Here is a 25,364-nt window from a genome sequence, read left to right as displayed (position 1 = left end):
TACAGAGAAGAAATAGGATATGCTGACATCATCGAGGGTTGAAGCTAAAGCTGTCAGAGCAACATGTTATGGCAGAATAGTTGCCCAATTTGCTAATTCTAATAAAAGCTGTCATTTGTGGACCATTATTAGAAACCTAATACCATGTTAAACACTCTCCATGCTGTGATTTATTTAATCCTCATCAGAGCCCCATGAGGAAGACACTGTTTCCCCAGTTTACAAATAAAGAAACTGAGGCACCATCTTTCTTTGTAAGATTGAACTATGTGGGATATACTCATAGTAAATTATTTTTTGCTTATCTGAAATTCAAACTTAATTGGGTGTTCTGTACTTTACTTGCTAAATCTGGCAATCCTATTTGTTGCTTAAGAAATATTAGTTATGGTCGGGTGTGGTGGCTCATGCCCGTAACCCCAGCACTTTGAGAGGCAAAGGTGGGCAGACTGCTTGAGCCTGTGAGTTTGAGATCAGCCTGGGCAACATGACAAAACCACATCTCTATAAAAAATACAAAAATTCACTGGGCATGGTGGCATGCGACTGTGGTCCTAGCTACTCTGGAGGCTGAGATGAGAGAATCACCTGAGCCCAGGAAGTCGAGGCTGCAGTGAGCCATGATCACACCAATGCACTCCAGCCTAGGCGACAGAGTGAGACTCTATCTCTATTTAAAAAAAGAAGAAGAAGAGAGGAAGGGAAGAAAGGAGAGAGGAAGGGAAGGAAGAAGGGAAGGAAGGAAAGAAGGAAGGAAGGAAAAAAGGGAGGGAGAGAAGGAAGGAAGGAGGGAGGGAAGGGAGGAAGGGTTGTGTACCTACTGCGTGGGAATCCCCATCCTTGGCCATGTGACTGGCATCAGAGTGGGTATTGGGCCCAAGGTTGTCTAATTCCAAACCCTACCTTGTGCAGGACAGAGGAAGATACAAAGAAGGCAACCACGTTTCTGTCTTCAAAAAGATATGTTAAAACAAGTATAAAATATGTACACTGGATCTGAAAAGGGAAGCCCACCAAGGCATGTGGCCGGCAGACATGATTTGTTTGCCTGATCTTGTCTCCTTAAATAATTGAATTAGGCTGGGCGTGGTGGCTCACGCCTGTAATCCTAGCACTTTGGGAGGCCGAGGCGGGTGGATCATGAGGTCAGGAGATTGAGACCGTCCTGGCTAACACGGTGAAACCCTATCTCTACTAAAAATACAAAAAAATTAGCCGGGCGTGGTGGTGGGCGCCTGTAGTCCCAGCTACTGGGGAGGCTGAGGCAGGAGAATGTCATGAATGTAGGAGGCGGAGCTTGCAGTGAGCTAAGATGGTGCCACTGCACTCCAGCCTGGGTGAAAATGCGAGACTCCGTCTCAAAAAAAAAAAAAAAAAAGAATTAAAAGCCTGCATGTAGGGCATGCCATTCCAGTTCCACAGATCCTTTAGCCCTTTTTACTCATTTCCTTGGCCTGCATGACACGTGTAGTGATGGGAGTTCTCATGGGAGTTCTGTAGGGATAGGAGTTCTCTGTTTTAATGCTATGGAGAATGCCAGGTGTCATCAAGTCGTATAAAGTGCTGGGGCAGTACGAAGGTGAGAAATGTAGTTTCCAGTTAGAGACTCCATAGAGGCAGCAAAAGGAAAGGAACATTTCAATGTATCTCCTTACCATTTTATTTCCCTGAATATTGCTAGAAATATGCACTATGCAGGTAGATGAGATTTGTTGTTCATTTGCCCTACTAATGTTTATTGAGCAGCTATTGTGTGCCAGGCACTGTTCTGGGTGCTGGTGGTACAGTGATAAACAAGATAGATAGAATCCCTACCTTCAACAATTTTACACTTAGTGAAAGAGACAGATAGTTATTTGATAAATAACCAATTGTCAGGTAGTAAAAGGTATTATGAAGAAAAAGCAGGAGAGAGGAGATAGAGAATGGTTCTGAGGACGAGGACGGCATTTTTAGGTAGGTTTTACATAAGCCTCTCTAAGGTTGGGATGCAAACGCAAGAGGAAAGTAAAGGAGCAAATTATATGAAAAAGAGGGTAAAGGGCTTTCCAGGCAGAAGACACAGCAAGTGCAAAGGCCCCGAGGCTTAGTGAGCTTAATGTGTACCTGGAGCAGTAGGGAAGCCACGTGGCAGGAGCACAGTGAGTGAGCAGGGAGAGGGTGGACAGGGCGGTCAGAAAAGTGGAGAAAGTGGAGAGGGCAGGTCATGAAGGGCCTTTTAGGACATGGTAAGGACAATGAGTGAGGTGAGATGCTAAAATAGAGATAATAGCACCTACTTCCAGAGTTATGACTGTTAAACCAATTTTTCATGTAAAATTCTTAGTTACATTGTAAACTCTGTGTATGTTGCGCTCTTATTCAATGTTCAATAAATGCTTTTACTGAATGAGCTAAATTAAGGTATAAGCTATAGATTTAAGAGCCCATTATCAGGGAAATCCATTTGTCCCAGCATAATGTATGTTTTTGTTTTGAAATATGAGCTCTGCCTTCAAATGACATGAGATTTATGCACAGCAACCCTTTATGTGAGCCAGCTTCTGTAGCAATTCTATCCATCCTTACCTCTTCCTCTCCCCACTGCCCCCAGGAAAACTCCCTTATAAGCTTGCTTTTCACTATAATTCTGACTTAATCTGGTTGCCCACTACAGATAAAACTGTGAAGCTGTGGAAAGTCAGCGAGCGTGATAAGAGGCCAGAAGGCTACAATCTGAAAGATGAGGAGGGCCGGCTCCGGGATCCTGCCACCATCACAACCCTGCGGGTGAGTGCAAACAGCTGCCCTGGCCACCACGGTCAGGGGCCGGTCTCCTAAGGTTGGCCACGTGCTGGTTGTTACTGTAGGTTGCAACTATAATGGGCCAGTGAGGGAACGTAGGCAGAGACTCAGCCTACCCCAGTCTCTCTCTGGTGGCAGATGGAGAAGCAGGAAAGGTGCCAAGCCTTCTAATGACTACAAATCCATGCTTTTCCTTTTGTCCCAGAAGACTTGCCCACATGGCCACTGCCAGACGTTACTATAATCTTAGCCTCCGTTGTTCATGTTATCTAAAATGTCTTGAGCACCTTCTGTACTCAAGGTACAGGGATGCGAATCCAGATGGCGAGTTGCAGTCTTGAGATTCAGAACACAAACTTAATAATCTAACAGACCTGGCTTCAAATTCTGCCACTTACCCAAATTTCCCAGTAGTCATTTAACCTTTTTGAGCTTTCAACATGAAAGTTAATTTTAGTTTCTCCATCTGCAAAACAGTGAACACAGTACCTACTGCTCATGGACTTATGAGGAAGAAGTGCAAGGATGGAAAACCCTTCCTCTATGGCTGGTCCTCAATATATGATTTCTACTCAGTCTGAGTGGCTTCCTTCCTGTTCCTCAGAAATACATAGCCTGATAAAGAGGATTTGTAAGACTAATATACAAATGATTATGGCACTAAATATAGTAAGATAAATGCATTGAGAAAGTGTTGGGCAGTTGCAATTTGATAAAAGGAGGAAGAAATTAGCTGTGGTTTTTGGAGACCAGAAAAGTTCTCATAGGAAAATGGCATTAAAAACGGATTTCTCAAAGCGAACTTTTAAGGGAAGGGTCTCTAGATGTAAGGTAAAGTGGTTTAGGACTGGATGATGAGCTCAGTTATGAACATGTTCAATGTGAGCAGTAAAGCAGGCACATGTTGGGATAGCCCTAGCCCCAACAGACTTGTAAAACTGTGTAAAATATGTGATTTTAGACACCAGCAGCTCTGCTAAAGACCAAAAGTAGGAAGGGAGACAGTGAAGTAGATGTGAGGAAAAGAGGTTCTTGCCCTATGTTTGAAAGCCAAAATGAGATGGTCATTGTATGCTTGATTAGCTCACTTGTTTATTTGTTTAATAATTCATTTATTGATACATCTGCTATTCAGCAGTTACTTTTTGAATATCGACTCTGTGCTGACCACCATGCTAGACTATTGGGTGTTTACCCTGTACTAATGGGCACATGGTCTTCAGTTGAGCTGCTTCTGAGCTCACAAGCATTGGCGACTCTGTTTCCTCTCATCTGCCTATGCCTTCAACTCTGGAGAACCTCCATGTAAGTCCACCTTATCAGTCTGGGTGGACTCGGCATAAATCCAGCCTTGATGCTCTGAATGTGCAGGGGTTTTGGAGGCTGGAAAGTAGAGTAGTGAAGAGTATTATTGTTGAGTCAGTCTAGCCTGGGTTAGAATTCTGGCTCCATTACTTTCTGCTGGTGACCTTGGGCATATGACAGTCACGTATCACTTAATGATGGGAATATATTCTGAGAAATGCATCATTGGGTGACTTCATTGTTGTGAAAACATCATAGAGTATACTTATGCAAACCTAGATGGTATAGCCTACTACATACCTAGACTACATTGCCTGTTGCTCCTCAGCTACAAACCTGTATGCATGTTCCTGTGTTGAATACTGTAAGCAATTATAACACAATGATATTTGTGTATATAAACACATCTGAACATAGAAAAGACACAGTACAAATACAGTATTATAATCTTATGGAACCAGTGTTATTGACCAAAACATCATGTGGCATGTGGCTATATTTGAACACCTTGTGCCTCCAATGTCTCATCTGTATAACGGGGATGATGACAGTCACTGCTTCCTGGAATTGTTGTGAGGATTCAATAAGTTATTTTGTGTAAGAAACAGCTTAGCCTGTGTAGTGCTGGCTCACAAAAAGCGCTCGATGATGTTAGTTCCCTTCTGTTGTTTTAGTATTAATAACATCATCGTCATCATGGCTATTATTACCCCTTACTGATAGTGGGCCTATATATATGAGACAACTCAGTTATTTTTCTTTTTATACTTTTTATACTGTTGTATTTATTCTACAAACTACTCACTGAGATTTACTAAGTGGCAAACACCGTACTGGCAATATAATGGGAATAAGACTGTCTTTTGCCCCTTGAGACATGGCAATCTTACGGGGAAAACAACTGGATTAAGTGCCACGTAGAGTTTATACCGTGAACTTCTGCCCAGACTTTACCTTGCCCTTGTTTGCTATGTGGATGGAATTTCTCAGGTGACATCTGTAGACCCCACTGTGGAATCCTACTGTCCATGGCATCCTATGGGATTTCATATATCTGTGCTTAACCCCTGGGAGAATTCCATCCGTCTAATAAAGAGCAGAGAAGGTCTATTCAGTTTCCACGAGAGCAGAGATCCTCCCCATGCCAAGCCAGTGATGCCAATGAAGTAGACTTCAGATGAAACAGAGAAGGAGGCCCTGACGTGTGGCTGGGAGTTGGAAAATTCCAACTCTGGTTCTCGCTTTCTTACTAACCAGCTGTGTAACCTAACAACCTAACTGATGAATCATACTTCTTCCCTCCAAGCTTAGTTTCTAAGCTGCCAAGCAGAGGACTGGGAAATGTAGATTCCTGAGACCCACTCCAGAGAGGAGGCCCAGAGGAATCTGCATTTTCAACACTTGACCCTGGTGGCTGAGACAAAGGGGTCTGCGGTCACTGGACTCTATCATCCCTAAGGCCCATTCGAGCTATCATTTTTATGAACCTGTTATTTTTCGGAGAGACATGTTATATTTGCTGTATAACCTCTGTTATATTTTGGAGAGACATGTTATATTTGCTATATAATTATAAATACCAGTATCTGTATTTACCTCCTCTCCTTTCCTAGGCTCTCAAATATCCTGCATTTCAGTGTAAACATCCACACCACAGCACTCTTTAAACACTGAAAAGTCCAGCTTCCTTTTCTTTTTGATCCCAGTGGTAGAAGAAAAAAAAAGCAGGCAACCCTGAAGACTAGATTCAGAACAATGACTCCAAACAGAGAATGAGCTGACGTGATATTAATCAGACTATAATTTACTAACACACTCTCCTCTTGAAATGTGCATTGCCAGCAATTGTGTCTTTTTTTCCCTTCCCTGTACTATGATTACCTCTTGCTCACTTTCATAGTTTCCAGTTCTATGTGGGTATTGAGAGTGAGAACATTTAATAATACCCGACAGCTAATTAATCCTCACTGTGTAATGAACCTGTTCTGTTTCAGCGCTGAAAGACTCAGCGTTTCAAAGCAAGAATGTGACTATATCTTTCATAGAAGATAGCCTTTCAAAATCAATCTCATTACCAAAAGAGCCTATGAGAAGCATGTCTATGAAAACTATATCCCCTGCTCAATATCGTAACTTAACATAAAGCAATAATCATGGTAATAATTTAATAATAATGCCTTACAGTTGTACCATTTATATTACAAAGCATTTTCTCACCTAGTCCCTTGATTCATCTTCAGAATAGCCAATGAGGAGGGCAGAATAGGTATTTAGCAGGTGAAAATGCTGGTATCTAGCACTTATTGATCATTTGCCATATCCCATGCATGATGCCGCACTCTCTATCTGCACTAGCTACCTCAAAGGTCTTAAAATGCCCATTCAACAGATGAGGCTCCAAGCAGTTAAGTAGCATACCCAAGATCATGCAGGACTGAGAACCAAGCTTTGATCTACTTTGCTCTGGGACCCGAGCCCTTCAATCCGATGCAGCTTCAGAGAGGGAAAATGACTTACCCAGTATCCCTCAACTGGTTATTCCAGGACTGGGACTAAAAATCAAGAGTTAGGCTCTTAAACTTAGACCACATACATTTGGGCATTTGAAATGTTTGTCTTAGTAATGAGTGCCATTATTATTCCAGGTCAGGGGATTAATCGATCGATCGCTCTCTCTCTCCCTCTCCCTCTCTCTCTCTCTCCCTCTCTCTCCCTCCCCTTACCACTCCCCCCTACCACTGTCCCCGCCCCCCCCACACACACATACACACACTTACACATTGACTTTCCAGATCTCTGACCTCAGCAATGGAGAAACAAAGGCCTTGAGGTCTCTATGCAGTTTTACTTCACAAGACCCTCCATGCCCTTCTTCCCCAGCCTCCCGCGGCCCAGGAGTAACAGACCCTTAGAGCTCTTTCTAGGTAATGGGAATTCACCGTTAAAGTGACTTAATCAGCCTGAAATGGAAGTTGGGTGGTGAGAAATCACACTTAGCATACTTCTCTCTGCAGGGTGAGCCTGAAGGTATTCTTTTCCTCATTATTATCAGCTGCCAGTGCCCTGGGAACCTAGGCCAGGTTGAAATCGGCATTTTTACCTGTTATAGAGTCTGGAAGGTGTGAGCTCCCAAGCTGTGACTTGTCATAGCTTCCCAAAATGAAGGTGATGTGATGAATTCAATTTTTCTAATGGATTTTATTCAAACATGACTTACAACAAATAAAAATAATTATAGCAACCATCTATTGAGTGCTTAGTATGTGCCAGGTGCTAAATCTTTTATCTTTAGTATCACATAGTCCTCATAACATCTCTCTCAGGTAGGTTCTATTATTCTCTCCAGATCATCTGAAGCCATAGCCTCCTCTTCATTTCAGTCCCTGCTCAAGTGCTACCTATCAGGCCCTCCTAGGGTGTCCTATGGAAAAGAGCACACCCACATTTTCCCATTCATTCTCTCTGCCCTTTTTTGCTTAGCTCTTGTCACTGTCTAGCGTTTTCTTCGCTGTCTGCCTCCTCTTCACCCCCCAGTAAACTGTAAGCTCCATGAAAGCAGGGACTCTGTTTTGTTCTCTCCTGCAGCTCCAGCACCTGGAACAATCCATGGCACCTGGTAGACTTTCAGTAAATATCTGTGAAGTGAACAGATTACACAGAAATGGAAACCATGTTTTAGAGTAGCCAAGAAGTTTGCCCAAAATCTCATGGCTAGAAAATGGAAGAGCTAGAATTCAAACCTAGTCCACATGACTCCAAATCTGATATTTTTCATTCTTATTCTCTACAGCTCTGCTTTTTAAGAAAATATTCCTGACCACAGGGCAGGAATGTTTTATTATTGATTGATGTCTCTCAGAACGTTTTATCAAAGCTCTCTTAACATACGAGCTTGATTTTGGTGGGGTGGAAGGCAGGGGGTGAGGGCTGCAGAGGCTTTTCTGCCACAGGGTGGGTACACAAGGGATGCACTGATTTTTAGAGGAAAGATCAAATGACATCATATTTTACACAATGGCTGTTTCTGTCCTCCTGTCAGCGCAAGACACTCACAGTCTCATGAATCTCCAGAACTAAACTTTTTCCTCTTAAAATGACCCTGATGTTAGCAAATCCCATTGGTGGCGATTTGGACACAACCATAGGCACCGTCTAAGACACTGGTCAGCTGGCATTCAGTTTTACCAGCTCTGACTCCTGAATGAGGACTTCCTGAGGACCATTGCTAAAAGGTCATGAGATTAGGCAGGTTGACTGAAAAGACTAGCTAGTTTTCCCAAAAGAGAGATCCTCTGAGTGAAACAGTTTACTTGATTTGTTTCCTAGAGAACTGATTAAACAGACTATTGGTTTAGGTTTACTAATAGTAGCAACTGTGCATATTCAGCCCTTCTTAGTGACAGGCTTGGGGCGCAGTTGTTTGATGTACTTTCTTTATCATCATTCTGTGACTTAGGCATCCCGCCCATTTTAGAGATGTATAAACAGAGGCTCAGAGAGGTAAGTACTGGCTTAAGGCCTTGCAAATAGTAAACAGCAAAGCCAAGAATGGAGTCCAGGTCTGTCTGACCCCAGAGCTCCTGTTCCTCACTATTATTAGGACTATTTATGGCATGGCCCTTGTTTTAAACAACAGTGAGGACGACAACATCTGACGTACAGGACTTTTCCATGTATTTTGTAGCTCTGTGCCTACTGTGTTACACACTGTACTAAGCATGCACTACAAAGTGTGGCTCTTACAAAGATGAATGAAACACACTCTCTGTCCTTAAGGGGCATGGAGGAGACAAGTTACAAGTGGCTGAAACATAAAATGAATTCAATCATTGGTTCTTAAATGACTGTGTGCCTCATGGTCACCAGGGACTCTGCCTAGAACATAATTTCTGGCCTCGTCACGAGGGATGCTGGTTTAGAAAGTTTGAGTTGGACTCTAAGAAATGACATCTTTGACAAGGCCCCTCCCAGAAAATGCCCAGGTGATTCTAGTGCAGGTGGTCCCTGGACCACACTTTGAGAAATCATGGAGAAGGATAACTGTCCTGAGAAAAGCACAGAAGATAACTATGGCAGTTCAGAAGAAGCACAAAGGGAGGAGACAGGGGATTAGGAAGGAGTTTCCATGATGCATCTGGAGGGTAGATGGGCTTTCATGTTGGGCATCTCATTTGATGCTCCCAAGGATCCTTTGAGGCATACAGGATGTGCGTTGCCATTTCTTTCTTTCTAGTGGTGTGGATGTGATTATCCCATTTATAAAAGAGGGTAACTGGCTCTGAGGGGCCAGGTATCCAATCAGGGTCACACAGCTAGAAAGAGGCAGAACTGGGAATGAAGCACGTTCTGTCTGTCCATAGCCTTTAGGCTTTCTTGCTCCCTCCGAGGTACCTATGTCATGATACTCATTCTGGGAGGAGGGGGAACCCCAGGCCAGATTTAGTGCAAATTATTGGTTGAGTCAGGATCAGCCTTTAATGCCCCAGGTTTTAATTTTCGGTATATGTTTTGATAACTGAGGCCTCTTAGGACATAGATACAGCCTTCCTCTACCATTTTTAATTTTTTTAGACTTCATTTTATGATTTATTGCTGCTCTGGGGGCTTCATATCCAATCCTTTTATGGTTTCATCTTTCCTTTCCTTACATTTGTTGTATAAAACAATGGCGCGTTTAGCTATTGCAGTGAAAAATCAATCAAGCCTATTCCATATTCACAGGCTTGCAATGGCACCAATGGCTCCTGGATTAGATTAACTTCGTGAATGTGTCATTCTAGTGTGGGTAATTTCTCAGCCTTCGCTCCATCCTCCCCATCCTGCCTCAGCAGGGGGATATTGAGATCTCTCATTGATTGACTGCCCCGAAAGTGAATGCTGGCATGTGATGTGTGTAACTCAGCGGGACGCACATACTCTGTGTTTATGAAAATAAATAATAATTTCTGTTATCATTATTGATTGCCATCATTATCTGATTGTATCTGTCTGTGTCATGGGGTTTCAGTTATGGGATCAGAAAGCCCTCCACGAGAATTTAGCCACTACCCTCACTGACATGCCTTTGTGTTTTGACATGTTTCGCCTTTGGGGGATGAGGGTTGGAGATGTTTCTGTTCTGCTCATTGGCTAATATTTTTGGCTAATGTTCAGAGACATGATGATAATTGAGTTCCATCTTAGCCAAAGGAACTACTTCAGTTGGAATTAAAAGAGAAGCTAACATTTATGCTAATGTTCCAAGAACATCTTCCATGCATTGGCTAATTTAATCTTCAAGATAAACCTGTAACATAGGCGCTGATATTATCCTTATTGTAGAGATGTGATAGCTGAAGCCAGAGAAGCTAAGGAACTTGCCTTAGGTTAGACGGCTAGTAAGTGGTAATGCTTGGACTTGAGTGCATGTCTTTATGACTCTAAAACCCAAGCTGCTGTCCTGCCTCTTGTATTAAAATAGAATGCCTAGTATATGCATCCGAATATTCAGTGTAAGCCAAAATACATATGAGTGAGCAGGGGCTGGAAAACAACTTTTCAAGGAGATTGTAAAAGTTACTGGTGCCTTGGGCATAGGTGGGCTTTCTGTTTAATTTTGGGAGAAGGCGGGGTAGGAAGGGTACATGAAACTAGGTCATGGCTTACCAAAGCTGGATGATCATCAGACTCTGGGAACATCTAAGTCATCTCCAAGCAACTGACTCAGAATCTCCAGGAGTAGGGCCAAGACACCCACCCGTATTTCTCGGCCATATTCCTGGCCATCCTGAAGATCAGATGGGTTTGAGACCCTTTGGCATAATGATCTCTCTACTCAAAAGTAGAGATTCTCAGATTTGATTTTTTAAATTCCTTCCTTTTCCCTTTTGTCTCCTCCTACCTCAAGGTTCTGTATAGATCAGTCTGAGGACAACATTATTATCAAAACATGGTTGCCTTTACACTAAGAGAGTGATTTGAGTTAGAATGAGCATCCATGATGATTCTGTGATTGATCGTGAGCTGTTAGTGCCTTTTATAACTCAGCTTCTTTCCCCTTCTTACTCCTGGTCAAGTTATGGGGACAGCCCACTTAGTTGCCAGTGTGCTATAAGCGTAACACTATTGCAGACATTTATTAAGTATGTATTATGTGCCAGGCCTTCTGCTAGGCAGGTACCATCTCACCATGCCCAGACGGCAGCCTGTGGAGTGGGTACTATTGTTATTCCCATTTTGCAGATGAGGACATTTGATCTAGAGAGCTATAGTGACATGCTCATGTCTGTAGCTACTAAGTGGCACAGCCATATTTTTAAACCACGTTCAAGCTGACTCCAGAATAATAACTATACTTTCTTACAGAGGTTGGGCTGATAAAGTCACTTGTTGAAGTGTTTAGCATACTATCTTGCCATCAATAGATGCTTAGTTTATGTTAATCCTTTCTCCTCTTTTTTCCCATCTTGTCTTTTACCTAGAGACTAGGAGTTTCAGGAAAGCATGATGAATATCTTGAAAAGTTAGAAGTAGTATTACATCTAGAGACAAGCAATTCATTATGCTTCGAATCTGCCTTTGTACTGACTCTCCTACGCTGCCTTGCATTCAGAGTGTATTCACTGACAATAAAATATTTTCTTTAATCCCCAAGGTACCTTTGTTATGCTGCACTTACCATGTAGTAATTAGATCCAACATAGACATAAATATAAGCAGAACCCTATACCTGGCTTAGGATCGAGTTCTCTTTGTCTTTTGCTCCCAAACCCTTTGGAAGGTGTCCATGGCTTCTTGAATATGATAGGAACTAATAAAGCACACCTCCCATATGTACACTCAATGGCAGTGGCAAGCTGAGAAGTCCACTAGTGTCAGAAAAAGAAAAGAATCACATTACAGAAGAAAATCTGGATGTTTCCATGGCCTCTGGTGCCATTTGTTTTGAGATTCCCTGGCCATAAAGCCTGATAGTGTTCCAGGCTCTGACACATTGTCTTTCCCTAACCTTGGTTGCTAAATGATCTGAATTTCAGAGATGTGGGAAGGTTGACGGGGCAGAGTTCTGGCCTTTTGAGGGCTTTGCAAGTAAGGATCTTGTCACCATTCCAAACCTGATTCACACTGACCCAGATAGGATTTTCTCAAACGAGAAGTTCTTAGAGTGATTCTCCCATCTTTTCACTTAAAGGGCTCTCTGTATACTTTTCAAAGGAAGTGAAAAATCAAGGATAATTGGATGATTGAAGGAGAGAATACTTTTATTTTCTGAATTTTCAGATGAAATTATCTGAATTATGAGCGTAATGGGAAAGACATTCAGCCTACACCAAGTCCCATTTCTGAAGTGTGAGCTCACTGTTGCTAGAGCAATGGGTGTGTCTCCAGTCCCCGAAACTACACGTGCATGTGTGGGCGTGTGCAGGCATGTACATGGCACACAACACCCAAGCAGGGCATTGCTCAAGAAGCCTAAAAATGTTAACAAAGTAAAGAGCTGACTTTTATTTATTTTTCAACTAGACTTTACTAATAGGAAATCAAAAATACATGCCTAGATCCCTTTTTGCTACTAGGTTATGCAAAGAACTAATTTGAAATCAGTAGAGGACTTCTAGGGCCTCTGCTCATTATGCATTAGGATTTTTGTAGAAAATAATTAGTGCAAATGGATTTGGAATCCAACTCAATAGAGAACATGATCACTTTGATCGCAGTACGTTGCAAGCCGGGCTTTGACTGATGCATTGATGTAAGCGTTTTAAATACCAGTCCTTACCAGAGAAAAATATTTTAAATATTTCCCTAGGGGTAGTGTGCATAGCAAGATACTATCTTGTCTTTGACGTATAAAAACAAGATCTTGGTTGGAGAAAACTACTTACAAGGGTGGTTTCATGTTAATGAAGACTGTTTTCAACAGAAAAATATATTTTATTCTCTGGTTTCCTTAGAATGTAGCAACGAGGAAAGGAATTTTCTACCTGAAAGGTGTTAGGTTTGTGTTTGTTTGGGTGGAAGAAGGTGGGTCACGCTCTTGTAATTTGTTGCTGTGATCAGATGAGTTTATTTTCTTTTTACCAGAAAACTGTTAAAAGCAGTGGTACACACATGCATACGCACACTCTCTCACACAAATGTCTCTGGCTCAGGTAATATGGGAAACCCTAGCTTAAACACAGTTAAGCAAATTTATTTACTTCAGGGTTTCTGAGAACTTTTAATATACTAATATGCAGTATCAAATCCAATAAAGATATATGGCACACAGTGTTTTCCACCAAACTTGCTTGACCATGAAGAACTCTTTTCTCAATTCAGTGGATTACTGTTCTCTAGAATATTCCACTCCAAATGCAGTCCTTGGCCCATGCCAGTACACAATGAGCTAAGGGACTTGCACCAGAATATGAGTCATGTGTGCCACTAAGCCACTGCATAGGTCAGCTGACACTTTACTTTTCCATAGTAAGACTTTCTCAATGGATGAAGCAATGCACTGATTTTGGCTTGAGCTCCTATATCTTGTCATGGACCAGAAATAAGAGTTCATCAATCTGTTATTTTGAGTAGCACAGCAGTAGACCTCACTTTGGGAAATGCTGGCTGAAGGAATTGGATCAGTGAACAGGAGTTACCCCCTGGCAAGATTTTCATTCTGCCCTTACTGCCTTCCAGTCACAGAATCACCTGATGATATAAGATTCTTACTAGCACCTCCCTCTTGACATTCAAGTTCATTAACACCAACTGAAAACATATTAGTGCCTGCTATTGTATCAGGAACTTTGCTCATTTACTAGTGTAATTGCTAACCTCATGAGCTATGATCACTGTTTCACAATGAGGAAACTCCAGCATGTGGAGGAGGCAGTCTGTCCACTAGCAAGTGGCAGAAGCACAGCTCACTGCTGCCTCTCTCACTGCAGATGCCTCACTCTTTTTTTTTTTTTTTTTTTTTTTTTTTGAGACGGAGTCTTGCTCTTGCCTAGGCTGGAGTGCAGTGGCACTATCTCGGCTCACTGCAACCTCCGCCTCCCGGGTTCACGCCATTCTCCTGCCTCAGCCTCCCGAGTAGCTGGGACTACAGGCGCCTGCTACCATACCTGGCTAATTTTTTTTTTTTTTGTATTTTTAGTAGAGACAGGGTTTCACCATGTTAGCCAGGATGGTCTTGATCTTCTGACCTCATGATCCACCCGCCTTGGCCTCCCAAAGTGCTGGGATTACAGGCATGAGCCACCGCGCCCAGCCTAGATGCCTCACTCTTAACCACCATGTTACCCGGCCTCCCAACAGCAATGGCTTTTAACCTTCTGAGCCATGGAGGCTTTATCCTACTTTAGAGACTTCTTGAAGCAGAAAAGAACCATTAGCCATCCAAAACCAATCATTGTTCACAAATGTTTCCTTCTGTCTAACCTAACATTAATCTTACCTGCCACTTATTTAAAAAGGATTCCATACACATAGTCATGATGGACATGTGTGGTCTCTGCCCTCATGGGGCTTGTAATCCAGTGACTAGGAATCTTTGGTTTGAAAATAGTCACAACGGGCCAGGAACGGTGGTGCACGCCTGTAATCCCAGCACTTTGGGAGGCTGGGGTGGGTGGATCACTTGAGCTCAGGAGTTCAAGACTAGCCTGGGCAATATGGTGAAACCCTAGCTCTACAAAAAATACAATAGTTAGCCAGGCATGGTGGTGCACACTTGCAGTCCCAACTACTTGGGAGGCTACAGTGTGAGAACTGCTTGAGACTGGTGCAGTGAGCCGAGATCAGGCCACTGCACTCCAGCCTGAGTGACAGAGTGACACCCTGTCTCAGAAAGAAGGAGGGAGGGAGGAAGGGAAGGAGGGAGAGAGGAAGGGAGGGAGGGAGGGAGGAGATTTTTTAAAAAGTATAAGATCATAGCATGATACCATTAATGTGAAAAATAAAGCAATCCTGAACCGCAAACAAACAAAAAAAAAATGGTGATAACATGCACTTCATTTGCCCCTGCCTAACATTACAGTCAATCCCATTGTGTATTTAGAAACTGCCTGAGTTCTTTCTCAACATTTTCTTCTCTACTCTGTGAGCTCCCTTCCTCTCATTATTTTCAGGGAGCGAGAGTTCTGTAACATTCAATTAAATAAGGACACTGACTAATGCGAAAACATCCAGATACAAAGTGAAAACTCTGTCCAATTATCTTGCCAGTTCAAAACCAAATATACAGATGTTTAGAAACTTCTGAAAGCTTGAATTTTTAAATCATAGGCTCTCCAAATTCAAAGAGCATCTAAGAAAAGCATCCTATGAGGGAAACATAAGATTGTCAAAGCAGACAACAGGGCAGGAGTTCAGGAGTTATAAAGTTAGAGATTAAGATAGAAGCGACAAAACAAAGCCACACTTGGTTATCATTATTCCTTCCCATAGTAAAATCCTTTATGCAGATGGAGTCAGAGGTGACCGCCACACCAGTCCCAATTAGATATGCCCTTGCACTACTTGACGGTCAAACCAATTAACATAAGCACCACCTCGGTTTCTTGCTATGCATTTTAAAAAACTAATTCCACAAGCACTTCTTAAGTCCCTACTGTAAGCCAGGTACTATGATTAGCCCTGGAGTTATAGAAGTGAACATGAAAGACATGGTTCCTGCCTTCATGGTGCTAGCCATCTCTTTGGGTTGGAAAAAGCATGCATCAAATGCTGCTAATGTAAAGCTGACAGTGTAATGGGGCCTCTAGAGGAAAGGTGCATGGTGTACAGGAGAGCAGATGATGGGGAGAATTTGATCTTTTCAGGGAGAGCAGAGGATAATTTCCTGAGCAATTAATATTTAAACTGCAGCAGGAGGAAAGTAAGAAGAGGAGCAGAAAGAATGTTCTAGGCAGAGGAGCTGGCATGCACAAAGCCCATCAGGTAGGAAGTAGCACAGAAAAACACAGTGTGGAAGGAAGGCCCAGGTGGCTGAATGCTGAGTGCAGAGGATGTGTGGTACCAGTAAGATGCAGGTGGTGAGGCAGCTTATGGCCAGATCATGCTGGGCACCATAGGTCTTGTTAAGGAACTCGCTTATTTCCCCATGAGCAATGCAAGCCCTCGCTTCTCTGTACAGGTCATTTTTTGGAACAGCCCTACTTTGCCCAGATAGCTAAATGTTCTGCACCGAAGACAGGATGTTCACCAACATGGAAAAGCCGCCTAGATAGTTCCTGGCAGAAGAGTTTTAAATTTGGGAAGCAAATGACATTTTGTCAGTTTGGCCATGTTGCCCTCTAGCCCCCGGCTGCCATTGTTTCAATACATGTCAGGGCATGGCCTCCACCGGGTTTCTCCAACATCAAGGCGTCCTCCCTCCAAGGTGAATCCGCCCATGAGTGATTGAATTGTTTGGAGGGTCATAGAACCTGACAGCTCCCTATTACACAAAGGAAAAGATAAGCTTCTGATTAGTCCTGGGGCAGGAGGAAGCCAAGATAGAGTGCACCTGTCAGAACTGCTTACGACATATAAATCATTACCTCAATTTTCCGTGCAAGCAGTGGGCCAGAGAGAGAGAGAGAGAGAGAAGTGACTGAGGTTGGCTAACAGTGCAGAACCATATAAAAGAGATGCTGCTTTCCTCCGAGGGAGGATTTTCTCTGCTGTCCATGCAAAGAAAACTGAGCCCCATGCCCAGAGGAACGACAAAGACAAATGCCCACTGGCTCCAGAAAGGGGCAATTTGTTTCTATGGCATTTGCTAACAGCATTTACTGCTAATCTAACAATAGCAGCCACCAACGCTTTCTCAGACTTTAACAGGGAGCATGCTTAATATTGCACTTGCTATATGTTTCATCCTAGATTTCTCTACCTTGTAATTGCCATAACAATCGTGGTTGTTATTGTTGCCATTTTCCTTTCATTCACTGGGCAAAAATCTCTGAGACAGACCAATTGCAACTAACCTGCTCTCCCACAGTCCAGGATACCAGGGTATTTATAGCGGGGTGAGGGGGAACATAAAAACAAAGATTGAATGAAAGATAGCAAGTCAGAAGATGCTCAATAAAGATTCAAAAGCTTAAGTTGATTGGGCAGTACTCAGATTTTCATCACAATTTATGTTGTATAAAATACCAAGTATCAGCCCGGTGCAGTGGCTCACACCTGTAATCACAGCACTTTGGGAGGCTGAGGCGGGTGGATCACGAGGTCAGGAGATTGAAACCATCCTGGCCAACATGGTGAAATCCCGTCTCTACTAAAAATACAAAAATTAGCTGGGTGTGGTGGTGCATGCCTGTAATCCCAGCTACTTGGAGGCTGAGGTGCGAGAATCACTTGAACCCAGGAGGTGGAGGTTGCAGTGAGCTGAGATTGTGCCACTGAACTCCAGCCTGGCAACAGAGTGAGACTCCATCTCTAATAATAATAATAATAATATAATACCACCAAGTATCTAGCAGAATGTGAGAGCCTGAAAGATCCTAGTTGGAGAAGCGCCAACACTGAGTAACTACTAACTTGTACAGCAAAGCTCAAGAAATACTAAGTCTTGTGCTTCTTCTGGGCTACTCTAAACAGAGTGGATAACACTTTGGGGGAGACTTGTTCATTCTTCAGAATAGATGTAAACTCAGTTCCCAGAACTTTTGAGAGGGAGTTTGGCGAGTGGCACCTACATTGAAAGGGAGCCCCAGATATTCCTGCTGCCAATGATGGAGGAGACATTTTATTCCACCTTGGTATATTTTAAAGGGAAGCATATTCTCAAAATTACAACACAACCCAAGATGTATGAGCTGTCAATTACATTCCTTGGGACCAGAAGGGAAATATATGAACAGACCCAAAAAGTGCATCAAGACAGTACACAAAGGGATGTAGGAGCTGAGGGAATGAGTCACATGGATACTTTAAAATAAAACAGAATAATTGTTTGTTCAAAATTGTGAGCAAAATGTTCTTACTGCCAGGAGAAATGTTGAGCAGACTTATTTCTACTTATTGTGTAATAGGGGCAGAAATCCCATAGTTGGAATCGTTATGAGAGAGAGTCTAGGGCTTTAGAGTGACAACTCCAGGTTCAAATCCTAGCTCTGTCTTTGTATGACTCTGAGCCTTTTACTTAAGCTCTCAACATATCAGTTTTATCATCAATAAAGTAGGGATAATATTATTTAAATTAGTTCATTGGACTTGTTATCAGAAAAAAATATTAGCACAGTATCTGGCTTTTAGTACTAACCATTCAATAATATGTAGCTAGCTCCAAGATGGAAATCAGGAATGCTCAGAACAGAGAGATAACGGAGACTCCAGTTGCTACTTTTGGATGGAAGAATACATTTATAAAAGGACAGATAAGAGGCAAGAGACTTCTAACTTGGTTGTATGGTCAGAGTTTATTTGCCTAAGACATACTGACTTCAACATGTAAGACTTCTTAGTGAATATTTCTATCCCTTGCTGGAAGTAAATTCCCCTGAGAATGGGAAACTCTGCAAGTGCAGATAAGATGGTGATGAAAAAGAAATCGTCAGTTTGAGATTCTGTGGATAAAGGGAGGTAAGTGAGTTCACCATCTAATGCCTGTTTTTGAAAGATCAGTAAACTTTCAAGTTCTCACTGAGCTAAGAAAGGTTACATGCTCAAGAGTCACTCCTTTCTAGGGAAGAAGCTGCAGTTAAGTCTCATGTGAGGGGCCTCTGGGCTAATGGCAGGTACAGTTGTCTGCAGAGCTGTTAAAGTCAAGAGTCTAGTTTCGAATCTTCCTTTAGATTTTCTGCTTCAATCATTAGTCACCAAAAATGCAGAAATCTCAGCCTGGGCCATGGATTTCCCCTTAGGTTAAAGGATCCACTATCAAATATTAGAACTTCTGCCTATTGTCTAGTAGCAATAGAAAAAAAATCTTCTAAATGGGTTACTTTTCCTTAAATAAAAACAAACCCAAAAAAAGTTCTGTTGATATTTTCTCCTTTGTCTTGACCACTAAGGGAAAAAAAAAATCTTTTCTTCCAGCACAAGTTCATTATTAACCCAGTTAACATTTGCAAATTAAGATACAACATTAGACATTAGTACTGACTTTCCAGAAATTTTCCTCTTAATTGGACTGCTTTCCTATAAAAATCATCCTGCCAGCATCTGTGGTAAGATAGATTCTGGAAAAACAATGTGCCATGCCAAATTATCAGGTAGAATTAGATTGCTCTATATTTCTGTTTGATAACAACACTGTGCCTTTGCATAATTCTTGCTGATTATCAGAAGGAAAAAACCATAACTCAGACAGATGAGCTTTATTGGCATTGGTCCCTTCTAGGAAAGAAAGAAAAATGTATGAACAGAAGCATTTGCAAGTGCCATATATGTTGAGAGAATGAAATTCCAAACAGTCTGTAAACTTAGCTTCCCTGCAACCTTAAAAAATAAAAATGCCTCCCTATATTTGGTGTCATATCTCAGGATCTGGGTTTATCCCATTTTCTATATTTCAAGACAAAAAAATTTACATGCCTATAAATATATCTAGAATAGAATGTCATTTTAAACTAGAGAGTTCTCGTGAAGGAAAAAATAAATCGTTGGAGGGAGTTGTGAGTCAGAGTCTTTATAGAACTTGGAAATTAACAAGAAAGTGTTAAATGAATACTCAAATAGAACAGCTGCATGTACTACTTATAGAGGGAGGGAGGTTGATCTGCCATCTTTATTTGTTTGCATGCTGAACCAAACTATGGTGTCCGTTTTCCCTAGCTGTCTTTATCCATCTCAGTTTCTGCAAGCAGTTTTCTCTGTTGGGATAGATAATGTAACTTTAATCTGGTACATGCGAACAAAGTCTGCTTACCCTTTCTGTGTCTTTCAAGCATTCCCCCCACCCCCATGTCTCCAGCAGCATCCTTGAGAGCTATTTTTTTGCCTCTAATTCCAGACTCTACCCCTTTCTCTAGGAGAATCCACAGAAACTCTTTGAGCCCCTTCCCTGAGCAAATTCAGGACTTCTCGGACTCTACTCAAGACTCAGGAATATTTAGTCTCTGTTTCCTGTACCCCAAACAGCTTCAGATGTCTGTCAGTACCCAGGGGCAATTGTGTGGTTTGATCCTTGTTCAACATCAAAAACCAATGCTTTGCCTTTTGAGGACTCGAAAACAAGAATGTTGCTTCATAATCTTCTTCCCCTGGGAAATTTACATCTCCTCTTGCCTCCTTGGATGTCTCCCATTGTGAAAGCAGCAGCAAATAATTTTGCTTCCCTATGTCTTTCTTTTCGGCACATTCTTACTTGTCGATCAATAAATTACCCCCTGCCAAGCTCCAGCAGCCTGGCTTCCGTCTTCACCACTTACATTCTCCTTTTGTGTTTAAAAAAGAGCTCATTATTTTTCTCTTAACCTCTAGTGAAATATTCCCTTTATTCTCTCCCTTTGTTTTGCTTATCGTTTAACTTAATTCTTAGTCCAACCGTCCTCATCTGTACCTGCCTCCGAGTCCTCCGCATTTTCCTCTTTAATAACCAGAAGTTAATGAGACCACCCTTGGAGTCACATGCTCCTTTTCTGATCACACCAGGATAAGGAAATGGGATTTAAATAGCAATAGCAGGTAATACAATAGAAGAAAAGCCATAGGCAGGGATTCAGCCAGTCAGGTAAAACAGAGGATGTAGTTTTGTGCTCTCTGGGATGGATAATGTCTCCTTTTACAGCTGTGCCTCAGTTTTCTCATCTGAGAAGTGAAGTCAGCTGTCACTTATAGTATCTGCTTCATGCAGTACTTGTGAGGATTAGATGAGATAAATTACATAATGTGTTTGATGGAGCGGCACACAGGAAGCCCACAGTAAGTATTAGGCACTACTGTGTCATGATTATAGGAAGCAAATGTAAAAGACAATCCTACTCTTTACTAGGTTTGAAAGCTGCAGTTACATATGGGGGAGAGGCAGAGGCCTTCAGTGTCCAACCAGGAATCCCAGCTGGATTTGTTTATGCAAATAACTCATCAAACCCACCATTTAGCAGTTCTTAACGGGGAGACGGTATGTGAAATAACACTGGACAGCCTAAGGACAGAGACGTGTTTTTCTATTCTCAAGACCCAATATTTTGCCTGACACAGTACATTTTCTATATACTTAAAATCAACATACATGAATCACCTAACATACTACCTTTGTGTATATCATTGTGTTTCCCAAAGTCTGGGATATGTGTTTCTGTTGATGTAAGACACAACTGTAAGTAATATTGAATCACATAATTGAGGAAGTTATTCCCTCCTTTCTTGCTTTATAAATTATTCTGATTACATCAAGCCCAAAGTCTCACTTTGATGTTAATATTTTTTAACCTCTGTCATAACACTTACAAATCTTGATTTTTTTAAACTGAGAACTGACCTTACACTCTGTCTTTTCAGGTGACTATATCTGGCTAGAATTTAAAAACAATTTTTATTGTATTTATTTTTATAATTTTCTTCTTTTTTGACAATTCATAGAAAACTGGTTTTCCATGTGTTACAGTGTAAAGTTCCCTCTCAAAATAAAGTTAGTTAACTAAAAGCAAACCAGTTTAAAGAAAATACTAAGTGGGTCAGGTGCAGTGGCTCATGCCTATAATCCCAGTACTTTAGGAGGCCAGGCAGGCAGATCGCTTGAAGTCAGGGGTTCGAGACCAGCCTGGCTGACATGATGAAACCCCATCTCTACTAAAAATATAAAAATTAGCCAGGCCTGGTGGCACATGCATGTAGTCCCAGCTACTCAGAAGGCTAAAACAAGAGAATTGTTTGAACCCGGGAGGTGGAGGTTGCAGTGAGCCGACATAGTGCCACTGCACTACAACCTGGGTCACAGAGCAAGATTCTGTCTCAATAAATAAATAAATAAATAAATAATAGTACATCTAAAACAGAAAAGAAAATCTGAAGGGGTACTAAAAGGACTGAGTTTTAGTAAACACTATTCTAATTTTCCCTCAATTATTTGGAGAGCTTTTAAAAAAGATCAGTATACCTAAGCCTCACCTCAGACCAACTGAGTTCATCTCGAAGTCTGTATTTTCTATTGCTGTTTAAGAACTCTCAGGTGATTCTGATTGTTTTAAAAGCTGGTTTAGGAATCTCTGAATGAGAAAAATCTGATTTTGCTATTAAATTCTTTTAAATTCATTCAACAAACATTTGTTGAATATCTGTTCTGTGTAATGTCCTGTGTCCTGGATGCCAAGGATATGATGGAAAATAATACAGATACTGTGTTTATAGATACTGTGTTCACTGAGTTTTTGCCTGCTTATGAGCTTTGCTCCTATGCTAAATCACAACCTGAAAGATATAAAAGTGTCATAATTTTGTGAACATTTTTTGGTTATGATTCTGATATTGAGTTTACTGCAGAGAGAAGCCTGAAGCTAGCCTTATTTTCCCTCTAATACAAGAGGAATTCATTTTTAAAGATCTAGATAATCCATAAATCTTCTTTATACTTGAAATATAATAATGTCACCAGAAAAAAATGCCATGGTTCAGATGGTATTTGAATCCTAGTTCTGCTGATCCCAAGGACCTCCTGACTTACTATGTCATTTAACCTCACTGAGCCTCAGCTCTTCAAAGTGTGTAAAATATTTATGGTATCAACTATGCAGAATTTTTGTGAAGCTTAAAGGAGGTAATGTATGTAACGTATGTAAAGCTTACGGGGGACAGTAAGCACTTTTTAAAGGGTCATTAAAGTGGCAATTTTACAGAGGTTGGGTTTCAAAGTCACCCCATAAAGCAAGTACCAGGTTTGGTAAAAATAGTCTTGAAAAAATCTCATAAATCACCCATAAGATTTGTTTGTTTTTATAAACTCTATATAGAATAATATATACACATAAATATATAGCATATAAAGAATAATGTAGAATATAAACTATGCAAACAATATGAAGGGCCATTTGTGAAAAATACACTTCCTTAAACCTTAGTAACTTATTCAACATCCCATGATGTTCAGAGATGAGATCCACCCAGACCATTGGTCTGAAGAAAGAGCAGATTAACTCCCCTCCCCCATCTCATACTCACTGGGACCTCTGACCCATTATTTAAATTTGTTTCCTTCCTTTTTTCATATTATTCTAAGCATATATAGTTGAATTCACATATTAAATGCATATGTGATGCAGTTCAGTACATAATTGTATTCCTAGATTAGAGGCAAAATAAATACTAAATAGAATGTAAAATAGGTGGAAGTCAGGTACCATAATTTGATGTTCAACTACAGTGATTTTAAATGAACTGCACATTTGTTCTCTTTTCCCTCTCTGTGATTAGTTTTCCCTTCTTTTTAGGTTTTCCTTTCCTTTCTGTTAGCCTCAGAGCTTGATGGTTTTTAAAAAAGGTCCTCTGCTTTGGCTACTGGAGAAAATAATTTATATTCCTTCCTTCAGGAAGAAAATGAATTAATGGAGTCTACAGTCCTCAAAGGCAATAACCTCCATCCATACCACCCGTGCCCTGCTTCCTTCTATTCTATGGCAATGCAGTTCACAACATTTGGGGGCAAAGAGATCAGAAAGCAGTACAGAGATGGATGACAACCTTGAAAACTTGAAGGGAATAGATAGGATTCAGAGTTCTAAAAGGACAGAGCTTAGCGCTGGGACATGAGGAGAGAAAACTCAACAATTCATGTGTAGAAAGTGGAAACACAGCCAAAGTAAAGTTGCAGAAAAAGATCTCAGGGTTTTAGTGAATAACATGAAAGTGTTACTTAAAAGTAGACCAGGCGTAAGTCACCCCAAATACTGTGTTGTTCCAGAAGAAGTAATTGCGTAATTTTCTTCAGTTCAGGATAAATTCTTACTCTAATATGGTTTGAGGATCTGGTTTTTAAAAAGAATGTGATTGCCATGAAAAGGGCTCATAGCACTTCCAAGATTGGCAGGGAAGTGGGGGGAAATTATAAGGGAGCATTACATAAATGGGTTCATTGCCTAAAGAAGATTGAAAGGCAATTATAACATTCCAAACAAAATAAAATTTCTAGCTAGGGAATGGTGACCACTTGTGCTTTCCCTCCTTGTGCAAGACACTGTTAGAAATCTAGATTAAAACACTAGGAGCTCAAGTTACAAAATGATTCCAGGAGGGTTGTCAAAATAGTGACAGGTTGAAGAAGGTAGCTAGAGAATTAATCATTTCCTTTAGGACTCTTAAAAGTATCCAATTATTCTTCATCACAATGGGTACATATAAGAAAGGAGGAATGAGATGAGCTCTGTTAACTGCAGCAGTCAGGTTCTGGGATGATTTAGGGATATGGATGGGAGGATAGAAGTGAGGTGAACAAAGGAATATCCTAGGAAAAGTGTGGATGTGATTATGAATATGGGATGTCCAAGGGACAAGGATGAGACCCAATTAGAGGGCTCTGACGCTTCCTTCTTCCCACTTTGTTTCTCTGCCTACTTGTTTCCTTATCTGCTTTCTGATAGCACTGAGCAATTGGGCTGAAAGTGTTATAAAATCTGGGCTGGAGTGACTCATTGGAGGCCATATTCAGACTGGTAAACAGATGAAGTCATTGGTAAAAAGAGGAGAAAGGGCCAGACATGCAGAGAGAAGGCGTTTAAGAGACCAGGTGGCCCCTAAGCAAGACAGACAAAGAGAGAAACAGAAAAACAAAGCACATTTTTCAAGGTTCCTAACAGCTTGCCAAATCCCTGTTCTATTTCATATGCTCCATTTCAGTCTCGATGATCTGTAATATTTTTCTATACTTCAATAATCCTTTTGGGTTTTTTTTTAAGTAAGTTTAGGAAGGTTTCTGTTCTTAAAATCTAAAGAGCCCAGACTAGAATATTACTTCACCTCCCTGCTTTCTTCTTTTTCTCCATTCTTATTTCTGAAAGCTTGGCATCTTTTTAGTCTATAGAGTCTTATTTCTGCTTCTTTTCTCAGATACTCTCTTCTCTTGCTCATCCCATCCTGTTTACTTTTTATCTCCTTTGTGTGTGTGTGTGTGTGTGTGTGTGTGTGTGTGTGCCTATTCCTGCTGTCTCTCCTTGGAACCAGCAAACCTTCTTCTCTGGAGTTATTTCATCTTCATCTACTTCATATAACAATTTATTTTCTAGAATCACTACATTCAAATTCAGCTCAGCCATTGAGGAAGAGAAGATTTACGGTCTCTCCCACCCTCACGCCTGAATTCAGAACATTGCCATTGTCTTCTCCACCTCCCTAACTCATTTGTTCATCTTCTGACCAATAGCCTTTATTAGACAGAAAAATCCAAGTAA

At 41.2% G+C, this 25,364-nt stretch overlaps 1 protein-coding gene across 9 annotated transcripts in view; it reads left to right on the top strand.

Annotated features, from left to right (window-relative positions):
* The window catches only part of PPP2R2B (protein phosphatase 2 regulatory subunit Bbeta), a 495,072-nt gene that overhangs the window by 392,486 nt on the left and 77,222 nt on the right, over positions 1 to 25,364 (top strand). For all 9 annotated transcript variants that reach the window (XM_054489452.2, XM_054489455.2, XM_054489451.2 and 6 more), the window contains one exon: positions 2,657 to 2,769. In XM_054489452.2, the coding sequence (XP_054345427.1) occupies positions 2,657 to 2,769 (113 nt within the window). The remainder of the gene's footprint in view (positions 1 to 2,656; positions 2,770 to 25,364) is intronic.

This window comes from Pongo pygmaeus, chromosome 4, assembly GCF_028885625.2.
Source record: "Pongo pygmaeus isolate AG05252 chromosome 4, NHGRI_mPonPyg2-v2.0_pri, whole genome shotgun sequence".
Lineage (NCBI taxonomy): Eukaryota > Metazoa > Chordata > Mammalia > Primates > Hominidae > Pongo > Pongo pygmaeus.
The sequence above is the reverse complement of the archived record's forward strand: the minus strand, read 5'-3'. Positions and strand labels throughout refer to the sequence as shown.